This window comes from Pezoporus flaviventris, unplaced genomic scaffold, assembly GCF_033815535.1.
Source record: "Pezoporus flaviventris isolate CSIRO_AGI_PZ_B2104156 unplaced genomic scaffold, CSIRO_AGI_Pfla_v1 ptg000031l, whole genome shotgun sequence".
NCBI classification, from domain to species: Eukaryota; Metazoa; Chordata; class Aves; order Psittaciformes; family Psittacidae; genus Pezoporus; species Pezoporus flaviventris.
In genome coordinates, this window is record NW_026892579.1 from 60,862,228 (window position 1) to 60,875,259 (window position 13,032).

The 13,032-nt window shown below is 40.3% G+C and overlaps 1 protein-coding gene across 3 annotated transcripts in view; it reads left to right on the forward strand.

The window, feature by feature from the left end:
- The window catches only part of KIF16B (kinesin family member 16B), a 139,885-nt gene extending 127,592 nt beyond the window's left edge, over positions 1-12,293 (forward strand). For all 3 annotated transcript variants that reach the window (XM_061461520.1, XM_061461518.1, XM_061461519.1), the window contains one exon: positions 10,865-12,293. In XM_061461520.1, coding sequence (XP_061317504.1) covers positions 10,865-11,023 — 159 coding nt within the window. In that variant the 3' untranslated portion in view covers positions 11,024-12,293. The remainder of the gene's footprint in view (positions 1-10,864) is intronic.
- Positions 12,294-13,032: the final 739 nt, after the last annotated feature.

Consider the following 13,032-nt stretch of genomic DNA (forward strand, 5'->3'; position numbering starts at 1 on the left):
TGACCTGTCTCCTTGTCTCTGTTCCCTGTTTCTCGTTCCCTGTTCCCACTCCTGCATTTCCTCATGTTTGTTTGTGGACAGCAAAGGGGAACAAACAAAATCCCTGATCAGGGATGCATGATCAGAGAGCTCAGTGGTCGGTAGGAGTCGTGTGTTTCCTTTTGCTGCCACTTACAGAGCTCAGAGAATGAAAGGTCAAACCGTAACAGTATGGTAGGGTAAGCTTACGTCAAGCACATACATCTTCCAGGCGTTGTCTCTGCGCTTCTTTTATTCCCTTGGTTCTTTGAAGCTCTTTAAAAGGTAGACACGCTCAATTTATTTAAAATTAATAATACAATTGTCCTTAACCTCCTCACTTCCTAATGTCTGCTGATGAGGTTTTCAATGATAGGTGTTAATGCAAGAGGCAGGAATAAATCTTGTATGAACTTCATAATTCAATTTTGCTCTCAAATCTGTAGAACTGGCGGGGGAGAGCATCGAAGACACTGAACTGACTGAAATATTGCTGTTACCTACAGTCAAAGTTAAGCTTCCAAAAAAAGTTCTTTAACTTAGTAGCCAAATGCTTTGTTTTGTATTTAGTTTGTGTTCTCACTCGAGTTCCTTTGGAGGTGGTAGTTTCTGGGGGATTTGTTTTTTTTTTTTGGTAAAAGGTTCTAAAGCTGGTGAGATTCTGCTGGGTTTGCATGACTCCAAAAGTCTGGTTCTTAAGGAAAACACAAAATAATGAAAATAGCATCTTTCCTTAAACTTGAATTCATTCTTGCTATCTAAATGTGTAGTTAGGTTCAGAATTAACACCTCGGTGGCAAACAGTGAAAGAGTCACCCGAGGGGAAAAAGATCTCAAAGTATTTGTTGACGAATTTGGGCAAAGGGAGTGTGTGAGTCTGTTTGAGACCTCATTGCTTGAGGTTTTCCTTGAAGTCATGAGGGCAGAAATGTTTTAATTACATTGGAGATCGCAGAATGGTTTGGGTTGGAAAGGACCTTACGATCATCTAGTTCCAACCCTCTGCCATGAGCAGATGATTCATCATCTGAATATTCAGTATGAACTTCATGAGTACATCCCACCAGCCCTTGTTACACAGCCTCATCCTTTAATGTGTTTGATGGAGGCAACCTGCTACATGCTAGTAACAGGAGTTTCTATTGCAAAACCCCTGTCAAATGGGGGTTGATCTTTCCCAGCTCTGATGTCAGTCACAGAGACTATTGAAAGCTACTGATTATGTGTCAGTTCAAAGTGATTACTAAAAGGGAATTATTAGACTCTCAACTTGCAACAACATCCCTAATACCAAAGCATTTTAAGAAGAGCTTTAAAGCCAGCTGCTCACTAGCCTGCTCTTGCAGATTGAATGTTTGCTTGTGACAGTGCAGTTGTAAATACCGTTCTTGGAAGCATCTCAGTGAGATAGACTTCAGAAGGCATTCAGAATACACTTGATCATTGAAAGATAAAAGGAAGCTTTTCCTTTTGTCACAGATATGAATATGCACCCGGTATGACTGCTGGTGCCAAAGCAAACCACTGCAAATGTCAGTGTTTTATAATCCTAAAGAAGATTGTTTCATACCCATAGTCTAAACTATAGAGTCTTGGAGTGATGATTTTAATTTCCTATTAAAGGAATTTGGATGCAATGGGAACACAGAAGGAAAGAGTGTAGACACATCCACAAAGGCAAGAGCTTGTGTGGTTGGGCCTTTTTGTGGATATCAACTATATGAAATCCACGCCATGAATCATTTTCTGGATTAGGTTTAGCTAGTCTGCACCAAGTGCCTTTTATAACCTCTAGTAACTGCTTAAAAAAATTAAGAACAAAAATAACTGCTTTTCAGCTGATGTCTGCCTTGCCTGCAGACAGTAAAACTGCAGTTAGTCATCTGAGAGCGATTTCACACGTCAGGTTCCCATCCTGCAGAGCATCACTGGGGCAGCCCAAGGCACCCGGCTTTTCTTTTTGAAGCGGCACTCTCGAAGAGGAGCTGTAGCAGCTCTGAGCAGCAAAGCACTTCATCCTTTTTGGGTGGTGCTGCTGCTCACGTGGGGCCCTCTTGGCTTCAAAAACTGGATAAATAAAAGGAATTTTACTTATTGATTACAGTCAGTAGATATTGGGTCTTTTATGATAAAATGCTTACTCCAGTACAGTTGAAGAATTAAACAAGATGTGCAATACAGAGGCCTTTTATTTTTCTTTCCCTTTGAGAGATTTCAGAGTATCAGAAAATAAGGAGGTATGTTTATCCTGATTTAGTAAGTTCAGAATACGTGACAGCATATAGTGTGAACTCCAGTTTAGCTCCACATCTGAATGTATTTTGCTGTCAGTTCAGAATAAATTTCCCGACATTCTTCTACAAATCAAGCTTCAGAGTTGTGTACCCTTATCAGTCTCCAATAATGGCTCTCCACGTTCAGATGGAAGCAGATGAATAAAGGGAGCACTCGACCAAGGACGCTGGGTTGAACTTGGTGCTATCCCTTTTCAAAGTGAGCATATCAGTCATCCTCCAGTATCTGATTTCACCACAGGAAGTAGAGGGTGATGCATGTCAAATGCTTTGGTAGCTGTTTGCCAAGGCCACTCCAGCAGACGACACGCTCTCGCTGCTGGCCCAGGGATGCGTGGTAAATTCAATCCTGTTGTTGTTCTTTCTGAATAGATTTTGACAGGACTTTGTTTTGACTTGTGCTCTGGAGAAAAGATTGGTTTCCTTCACTAGTCAGGTCTGTTTTGATCTTTTTAATATGGCTGTTCCCTTCCAAAAGCAGACTTCACACTGATAGAACACCTGTAAATCATAGCCCTTGCTGCCTGGTGTTATTTTTTTTCCTGCCAGCCAACAATTCAGTTTTCATTGAAGCTACTTAAAGCCAATGAATATGAGCTTTTAGCATGCAGGCGTTGTGAGAAATATTAAGTCCCGTTGATTTTAAATTAATTTCAGGCAGAATAATATTGTTATTTGGGACGTAGACTGACTTCGGAAGTTAATTCATTTGATGCAGCATAATAGTAATTCAACATAATGTACTCATGCCATTAGACTTGCACAGAAAAATGCTCTAAATAGCTATAATGAATAGTTTGGATTTTGAAAGCCTAGGAGAGCAATTTCACCTTGAATCATAACTGGCATCTCTCAGAATGCTTGTACATTATGAAAATTCAGAAAGGTGTTTGAATTCAAGGAAATTTCAGTATCACCCTGGGTAATATTAACATTTTAGTGGCACTCAAACACTTCTGGAGATGTAGTGGTAAAATCTGCTTTCACCTGCGTAGCTGTGGAGGAAACTAACCCTGATTCAAGGAACCGGCATTACACTGTACATAAAAACCATAGGGAGAGTTTCCCAAGGGGCTAAAAATGTAAGTCCTGTTTTTTTAATGGAATTCAGCTGCTTAGAGAGCTTGATTCTTACCACTTAGCTCCAAAGTCATTTAAGTACCTCTAAACGTGCCCAGAGGAGTGGTGTGTGTGGTATTGCTGCTTCTCTATCTGCTTTTGGTTAAGTCCACCACCAACACAGACTGCTGCAGTGTTAGTGCCACAAACTCCATAGTTTTGTAGCTTTAACAATAGCAAAGGCTAAATTCTTTGTTATCAAATTAAAGTTCTGATATTACAGATCCAGCATTTACAGCCATGTTAAACATTTTGGAGCTGTGTAGCTAAATCTGTTCACTAACAAAAGAGCTGCATTAAATATTTGGTAGGAGCTTTCAATCTTACCTCCTGTCTAGCTCCTTAGCAAACAAGTTCAGCCTAACAAGTTAAGAGTTTACATATGTGTATCACAGTCAAATTGGCAAGATATTTGCTAATAATTAATAACATAGCATAAATTGCCATGCATGTATTATCTCTGTTAAGGGAAACCCATAAATCTTGGGTTTCTCAGGAAACGTAGCCAGCCCACAGCACAGGCAGCAAGTGCTCTGCTCCCCCCAAAGCTGTGCCTGGCTGCTGCATCCCCAGCAGTACCGGTTACTACAGTGCTAGGCTTGCTTTCCACCCGTGGTAAGAGGACATTCATGCAGGCAAAGTCTGTTGGTGAGGCAGTGGGGAGTTTGACATAGGCACGCTATAGAAAGCTGGTCATGTACATTGTGCATGGTTATATGTTAAATTTGGTTTGGATGGAAAGTGTTGTGGTGTGGGGTGCAGTTGTATGTATACATAGAAGACCTGCAAACACAAGGTGAGGTGATACTGATTAGGAAGTTCTAGATTTCTTAATTCTGTCTATATTTTCAGTGACTCCTGGGCGTTATCTGTAGAGAGCCTCTCTTCTGATTAGGCCTAATCAAAGTGAACAGGAAGGGTTTGATTAAAACAAGTCAGTCCTTTATTCTTGGCTTGTGTAACATGGAGCTGGTTAATCCGAACTTGGGCGTAATTAAGGTTTACCAATCTGAAGCAAATAACCCCCCCTTTAATATGATGACTAACATGGTGGAGACTTGTCATTTGCAAACATGTGAATCTGTCTTTATTCTTCTGAAGAATCTCTCTGCTCACATGCATCCTGTGCAACTAGAGCAAGGTCTTGGGTTCCTGTGGGATAGATACATTCTGGAGGCGTTTGTTACCCCTGACTCCTCAAGGAAGCTTTGCACAGCTTTGACAGTGGCCTAATACTGTAGGTTCTTATAAGGAGAACCCAGTCATCCTGGCCTTTCTGTAAGAGATATTGGCTCAGGTGCTCATGTCATAATTTTAGCAGCTTTCTCTCCAAATCTTTCACAGAAATAAGATCCTTCAGGCAGCAGGTAGTATCCCAGGCAGTAAGTCTTTTTCTCATTGCTGTGAAATCACAGCTGCACGTAATAACCTAAGGGTGAGTGCAAGAGATAAATGTGTATGGATCCAGAAGTGACATTAGGTCCCTGAAGGGCCTGAAATATCACTTGAGATCTCGAGATGTTGAATATCACATGTTGTCCTGCTCACATATTTTACTCAGATCTGCCTTATGATAACTTGTAATATATGTCAGGGTGTTGGGGAGAAGAATTGAAGCATCATGTTTCCTTTATTATAAAAAAAAAAAAAGGAGAAGACTCCACAGAAGGCCAAAATGTTTCTGAGCTAGTTAATATCTGGTGAATGGAGAGCTGTTCTGAATATTGAACTGCTGGAGGTAAATTTAATAGTCATAGTCTATATGTGGTCTCCCATCCTTTTGAGCTGCTGCATTCCAAAGCAGTGTTACCTCATATTTTATATTCTTGCTGTCTGCCAGTTCTTTTCCTGCTTGCTCAAATTTAATAAATTCAGAAATGGATCTAAATCTACTTTTAGAGGGCTATCAGAACATTATGCTAGCAGTTACTCACTGCTAATTAGCCAGTTTAGCTTCAGGTGGTCCCTAAGGAAAGGGGAGATGGTTTCAGTGGGAGACACAGGGCAGAAGCTTAGCTGGGGTGAACCAAGTTGTGATCTGGAGGACCAGGCTACTCTTGCAGGCTGCAGGAGGAGCCTGCTGGGATCCCTGCCTGGACAAAGCATCTAGTTTGGACAGCTAGAGTACCCCTTGCTTTGTAATGTTGGGGCATTCAGCATGAGAGAACTTGCTCCCTTGGAATTCAGTTCATAAAGAAACTTCCTATATCATGGCTAATGGCTTTCCTGGTCCTCTACACCTGACCCAGGTAATCCAGTCCTGTGTGGTGTTTGAGATGTGTGTGTCTTGGATGAAGCAGAGCTGGCTTAGCTTTGCAGCCCTTTTCCTAAGGGTTCCTGTCTTCTGCACTCCAGCCCTAGTTTACCTCCCTGTACAGTGTGTTCATTCCCTCTGACTTTTTGCCGGTAAGGAAAACAAAACCCAACCAAAACCACAAGGAAGAAGCAGATACAATGAGAAGTTTGAATCCTGTTTTTCCTTGGAAGATGCATGATCTCTTCTCATCAAATTCTATGTATAGCATCTCCCCAGACAGGGCCCTTCGCCAGAATGAAATCTCATGTGGGACACCGTTGCCGTTTCAGATGAGCTTTTATTTTTTGCTGTAGACGGTAGTTAGTGTTGATAGCTGGCATTGCTGCAGTCTTTCCTATTTGAAGAACCACCCTTAAAGTAATTTGTTTTTTCTCTTTAAGGTACCAGTGATCTAAATAGAGAAAGTTAGTTAATTTGGGAAAGGATCCCCAAATGTTCAGTTTTCTTTGCATATGCCTAACAATTTCTTTCTAGGAGACAAGGGCAGGAGATGCACTCCCATTTCTGCATTATAGCGGGCTTCCTTTGCGTGCCTTGTCTTCTAAGCAGATCCTTATTTTTGTGATCACAGATTGGAAGCGAAGCACGTTCCTGTCTGCTTGTTTTGTATTAGAGTCTTCCTTGGGAAGATCTTACTTTGCAAATACCTAATAGCAGCATGATGTGGTGTTTCAGAGTCAGGGAATATGCTTCAGTCTGTTTCTTCTTTTGTAATCAAATTCTTATCCTATAGAAGACAGCTGTTGATACCTGGGTATGCTTTGCTCTATGAATGATTCAAATCAAGATTTGATTTAAAGCTTGCAGCACTTAACACCAGTCAACAGGATAATTATATGATTGGTGCTGAGAGAAACTAGCATCTGTATTAAAGGGAGAGTGGATCTGGTGCTGGAAGTTAGATGAGCAAGTTAATTAGTCCTGTCTCTGCCACCAGTGACCTTCTGTGCCCTTGTGGTAAAGCTTTTGACTGCCACATTGATGTGTAGATGTTGAAAGGGAGGTATTGTTTCAAAGAAAAGAAGCTATTGTTTCAAGAATCCCCAAAGCCTTGTAAGATTTAACTTATTCAAGTTTGTGGTGCTTTCAGCTCTGTCAAATATGAGCAGGTGATGTTCATAATGCTAATTGTAATGTGTTATATTTGAAGAATTTAAAACACGTGACTTTTTTTTATTTAATTGCTAGAAAGAGTGGCAGAAGAGAGAAAGCTCAGAGTTTTCTTTGCTTTCTGGAAGTCCCAGAGTTGATGAGTTTTTAAGCGCACCAAAGTTTAATGAGAAAATCCAGTTCTTGCTAAGCTCTGCTATTGGTCTCTGAGGCTGTGGCTGTTTGTAATGGATTATGAGAACAATGTCGTTGAACTGAATTTCTCTTTTATGCCACAATTGAAAGTATGGTAAGAACACTTTTGCATTCTAGAAAGCTTTTTAATTGTAATAACTTTAATAAATTTAAATTAAGTTATGGGTTTCTGTTATAACGTATAAAATTACGAGGTCCCACGTCACGAAGTACTGCAAAAATCATTAGAACGACTTTGCTTTGGTGAAGGATTGAGCATAAGATGAACGCTGGCCTAGTGCTAAAAAGGTGAATCCTATTCAAGTTCTTTTTAATAAGCTTTTGAAATGGTTGCCATTTTGCTGTTGATGTAATTAAAAGGGAGGGAAAGCTACTCAAACTCACAAGTAACGTAAAACCTTTGGGTCTCTCAGCGCCTTCTCCAGCCTTGTTTCATTTGCAAACACTTGAATGCAAAATACAAAGTTAAAACTTTCAAGTTTGGCTGCCATAAAATTTAAGTTACAGGCCCTGAAGGTTTTAATGCATGCAGAGAAGAGAAAAAATACTGCTTTTCCTGTTTCAGACTGGTTTTTTTTACCCTTTCTGTCTTTTCTATCTTTTTTTCTGTCTCTAAGCATTTTGTACATGCAAAAAGTGTTTCACTTTTCTAAAGTGCTGCTCCTGAATGTGTGTTTAGACTGAGGAACCGATGCGATTGGTGTTTGTTACCCATTTTACATCCTCATTGCCAGGGTCCTGTGCCCTTACACTGAGACATGTATGTTTACACATGTATAATTAGGATATTTTCCAGCAACATAGCAGGTTGAGCACTATTAGTGAAATGAAACTCCTAAGTGCATTTGGAAGAACACCGATTACCAGGCTAAATAATCCAGAACAAATAGCTGGAGTTTTGAAAGGCTACCAAACAGAAATGGCTACTAAACCCAAGCCTTTTGGAGCAGTTGTAGCAGTTGTCTAGTTCTTTCTTTCCAAGTTACTCATGCAAACCTACAAAAAGTAGGATTGCTGTAACGTAGCGTTTTGCATACTAGGGACAGTGGTTTAGATGCTGTGGGTGAAGTGCTGGTAGGAAGCCACAGCATTAATTTGTATAAAATTTGCTCGTTTCCATGAAGGCACCCTGAGCTCTGCTTTTTAAAGGGAACGTATCAAAAGATAATAGTACTAGAGTGCTTCCCACCTAGTTTTGACTCAGCACCAATAACACTGTTGTGTAAATAAAGAAAAAATTTATCTGCTGCTGGAAATGGATTTAATATAAAAGCTTTGAAAAACAACCCCTCTGCTGCCCACTGAGTCCTGACAGGGGACTTCCTTTCATCTAGCATTGCTCCCACTCCAGCAGCTTGCAGTGGCCTCCTGGGTTGCAAACAAAATCCATGTCGAGTCCCTTTTGGATCTATGAGCAGATTTTCTTTCCACCGTCTCTAGCACTTGGGGTTGATGTGCTCCTGCACTTCTTCCAGCTTGCTGTGACCCTCATTTTCTTCCCATCCCATCTGAATTTGAGAAGCATCTTTCCATGCACCAATAAGGACCACCCTTCCTTCTCTCCTCCCTCTTTCTTCCACTTTGTCATCCGCATTGCAGCCAGCAGGACAGAGCAACCTTCCCCCTTAGTGCCTAGCCACAGCTCTTTAATCGAGACATATGGTTGTGGTGCGAGCACACACTTCTGCTGTTAGTCACTGTTCCCCTCACTACAGGACTTCAATCCTAGCCAGCATATTTGGGCAGAGCAGCCTTTATTTCGTGGAAGCAACAGCTTCTTTGTGTCAAGGGCACGTCAGCTTTGTGTTAGGCTAACCCATCAGCATTGCAAACAAGGGCAAATGCAGATAAGGGTTTTATAGGAGGGCTAATTTTCTCAGAGGTGGCTGCTGAAGAGCACATAATGCCAAGCCATATGGCTGGAAACCTTCGTACAAAATTAATTCCATCATAATCTGGTAGGGTCTGTTTGTTGCCATTTTCCCAAGGATCTTTTTCATGTTCAAAGAATCTGTGATATTCACTGAGCAGCTCTTGTGTGGAGATCTGGGAAGATAAGTATACCTGCTGTTCCTAGTTTTTCCCTGTCAGATAAGTATAATCTTATAGCAGAAGGTTTTTTTCATTCTGCCATTAGAGTTATCATGCCAAAACAATGAGTAATGGCTGTACAGAAAAGGCATGACAGTCAGTTATCTGACCATACAAACCAAGGTGAATGCAATAGGTCTTGCAATGTCTCCAGCGAGATATTTGGGTAATTTTGAGCCTTCAGTAACCATAAACTGAAACTACTGCAGTAACTTTTCAGCACAATGCCTAAAATCTAACGGGATGCCATGTTTTACATTTGATTTTCTCCCATATTCATCCTTCAGGCATTACTGGATTGGGACTTTTTTTAAAGGGCCCTACTTTGAACTAATTATGACAAATGCTGACATCTGTTGCTCACTTTAAATTACCTCATAGTCCGTTAGAATTCATCTTGAAGGCATTATTATAAGGATTTTTTTTTTCCATGAACATTAATACAACCTGTGGGAGATCTGAATGGAAAAGAAAATTCACCAATCCTGCCAAGAGAAAAGCTGATGTGCCAGCTGCTCTTTTCCTTTTTTTTTTTCCCTTGTTTTTTGTTATCCTGCTTTCCGTAATATTAATACAGCTGGTTTCCAAGGTACTTCAGTAGATAACAGGTTGTTAGAGCATGGAGGAATTCTCCTTGAGAGTGAATAATTAGGATTGCTTCCTGAACAAACTGCTTCCACTAGGCAAAAGCTGCTGTATTGAAATAAGCAAACTTTGTGTTCTCTAGAGGAGATTGTGCTGTTCTGTCTTACAGATATATTTCCCACTAAATCCAAGATTAGGGAGTAATTTCTCAAGTTGCCTTTTCCTGTGATCAGTCTGCGGCAGAGCAAAGGAGTTTCTCCCTGTACTTCAGATGACATGTCCCTCTTTGGGTGGCATTATGTGCTTTATAGCACCTGTCTGATCACCGCTTTACCTACTGTGTTTCATTCAAAATTTATAAATACGACTTAGGAAACCATGCTAAGTGATAGTAATAGTTCAACCCAGGTGTGAAGGAAACCTCATCAGGTTCGTGAAAACTAGCTGGGTGTTAATGTACATCTGTCAGAGTTCTGTAGGTACAAATAGATGTGAGTTGCAGAGCGTTTGGTGGGTATTAACTTCAGGGAAGGAGAATGCTTATTATGTGACTTAAAAAAAAGACTTAAATTGAGAGGGTAGCTCAGTGAAAACATGCTGGTAGGTTCTGGGAGAATATGGAAGTCATACAATCCTTGTGCAGATGGCGTTGATCAAAACAAATCCCTTTCGATGCAAGGCTTGTGGAGGCTTGATGAAGGAAGGATTTCTGAAGTCCCTTTTTGCCCATATGTAGTGAAATTCCTGCAGAATGGATTTGAGGTTTGCACCTGCTATAGTGTTTGGTAATGCTAGACGGCAGTATTAGCAGGTCATGATTAGGAGAAAGCATTACATGACTACAGAATAAACCAGAAAGCATCACACAAGCACAGAATAAAACTGTTACTAAGCTTGGCGGAGGAAGAAAGTGGAAAATATTACTTCTCTGCTTTTCCTGAGCTTAATACAGGTATTTCAGTAGACCTGTTTTATGGATGGATTTAAAAGCCGATGGTTATTAAAAGGAATTTTCACAGTCATGGAGATCTTGTTTCTTCTTTTATTTTTATACCACTATTGTTTTAGTTCTTTAAAGAGGTCATGATCAGTTTGAGCAAATCAGCCTTATGACATTTTGCATTTCTTTCCACAGAAATACCTCAGGAGCTTTTTCTCTGCAATGCTGAACTCTCCCTCGTCTCCACTGCACATTGATAAAGTGGGGCTAACTCTGTCAAAATACACCATCTGCGAATTCTCACCCTTCTTCAGGAAAGGCGTTTTTGACTATAGCAGCCATGGGACCAGCTAACTTTTGTGCCAGGACCTTTATGCCAGAGGAGCACAGTTGGAGTGGTGCCTTCACTTTTGCCATGCAAGAGAAATGAGGGGAAGAAGAAAAGTTATCTTCCTCCATACCTGGAAAGTTGCATCAGAACAACTCCAGTTAAAGACATCTACACCCCAGCCTGTGTCCTTTACCAGCTCTCATATCAGTGCCTGCATTTTCCTGGCATGGGGTATAGAGACCTTTTGTGTAAGTTGCTCTGTTAATACTGTGTTCTCTTGCTGAGTTTGGAACCGTTCCTTAGCAGGAGTGCTTCCTTCCCATTTGCTCAGACAATTTGTTCTGATGGTGCGAGAGCATCTCGAGTTTACCATGGTGGTGTGTCATGCTGACAGAGGGTTTCTGAGCAGCCTTTTGGTTTCTGTCCAAGCTGTTTCTTAAAGAACACTTCCTCTTCTGTTGCCTTACAGCATACTGTCATGTTTGAGGTAATGCTCATACTCCACTGATATTTCTTTTTTTCCCTCCCAGATATGTATTTTAACTATTTGACTGTATAATTGTATAATTAAAGGGCCTGGGTAACTTGAATGTTTACAAAAATATATGCAGCAGAAAGAATATAATTTAAACCCTGTAAAAGTCTTCCACACTTGGTTGTTTTGGAGCAGAACGAATCACTTGCCATTAATTAAGAAGCAGAGGAAGCAATAGTTACTGAAGAATGCTGTCAGCATCTTTTCAGATTTTCTAATTACCCAGACTGCGAGTGGATACTGTGCACTCACTGTACAGAGCTCAGAGCTATGCATAAAGCTAATGCAAAGTGCTATATTTCTTTTTTTTTCCTGAAAAATAGCATCTTCACAATAGCTTAACACTGTAAAACCTGAGTTTCATTTGCATCAGTTTCAAATTTACAGGATTTGACTGATAGTGCTTTAAAATTACTCAGGACTCATTCAGACTTGCACATGTATATACAGGTAAAGCTCATTTTATATTGCTGCAGATCCAAATATATATATATATATATATATACACATATATATGGACACACACACTGTGACTGGAACTGAATATGTGTACATATTCATATATAACTGGTTGTATAAAAATCAGAATCAAACTACTTCCAGTTATTAAAACACGTAACGAAAGGTACGTTTTGTGTGATGTTTGTTAGGTGTGTGAAGCATTATTTGTGAGTTGCTATCATTGACTACCGGCAGGTCTTGGTAATCAAACTATTTCATGTTGTAGAAAATGATCATTAAAACCTAAAGCAACAACACTGGTGACATTTTTATTTCATAACCTAAATTGTAAAAACAGTGATGTTTCCTATTTAATACGATGTATAAAAATAACCGGGTTCTATTACGAAGTCTAGTCTGCTACTGTAAGCACTTCTGACTGAAAAAGAGGAGGGGGAGGGGGGAGAAAAGAAAAAAATATTAGACTGGATCATTTAAATTTTGACAGTGTTTTTATTATTTTGATTCATTTCAGTAAAAGCAAATGTTAGAGTAAAATTTCTAAACCACCGGAGCCCTATTATCAACAGGGTAGACTTTAATGTCTTTGGATATGCCTGACTGTATCTGACTGTCTGACTTGGGCACCCTAATAGCTTCAGTTGGGAGCCAGGTTTTTAAGCTAAGCATTCCAATCATGGAATCTTAGAATGGTTTGGGTTGGAAGGGACCTTAAAGATCAGTTAGTTCCAACCACCCTGCCATGAGAAGGGACACCTTCCACTAAACCAGGTTGCTTAAAGCACCATCTAACCTTGGTCTTTAACATTTCCAGGGATGGGACATCGAGAGTTTCTCTTTTTCAGTGTCTCACCACCCTCATAGTGAAGAAATCCAAACCCGTGGATTCCCAAACCATTCCCAGTCTCCCTCATGCACTTCTGCACTAGAGAACTGACTTCATCTGCCCTTCATCACTGACCCTGTGATTCTTATCATGCCCTGTACCTATTTTATACCTTTCCATTATCTCCCAGGGCCTTTCTGTGCACTTAT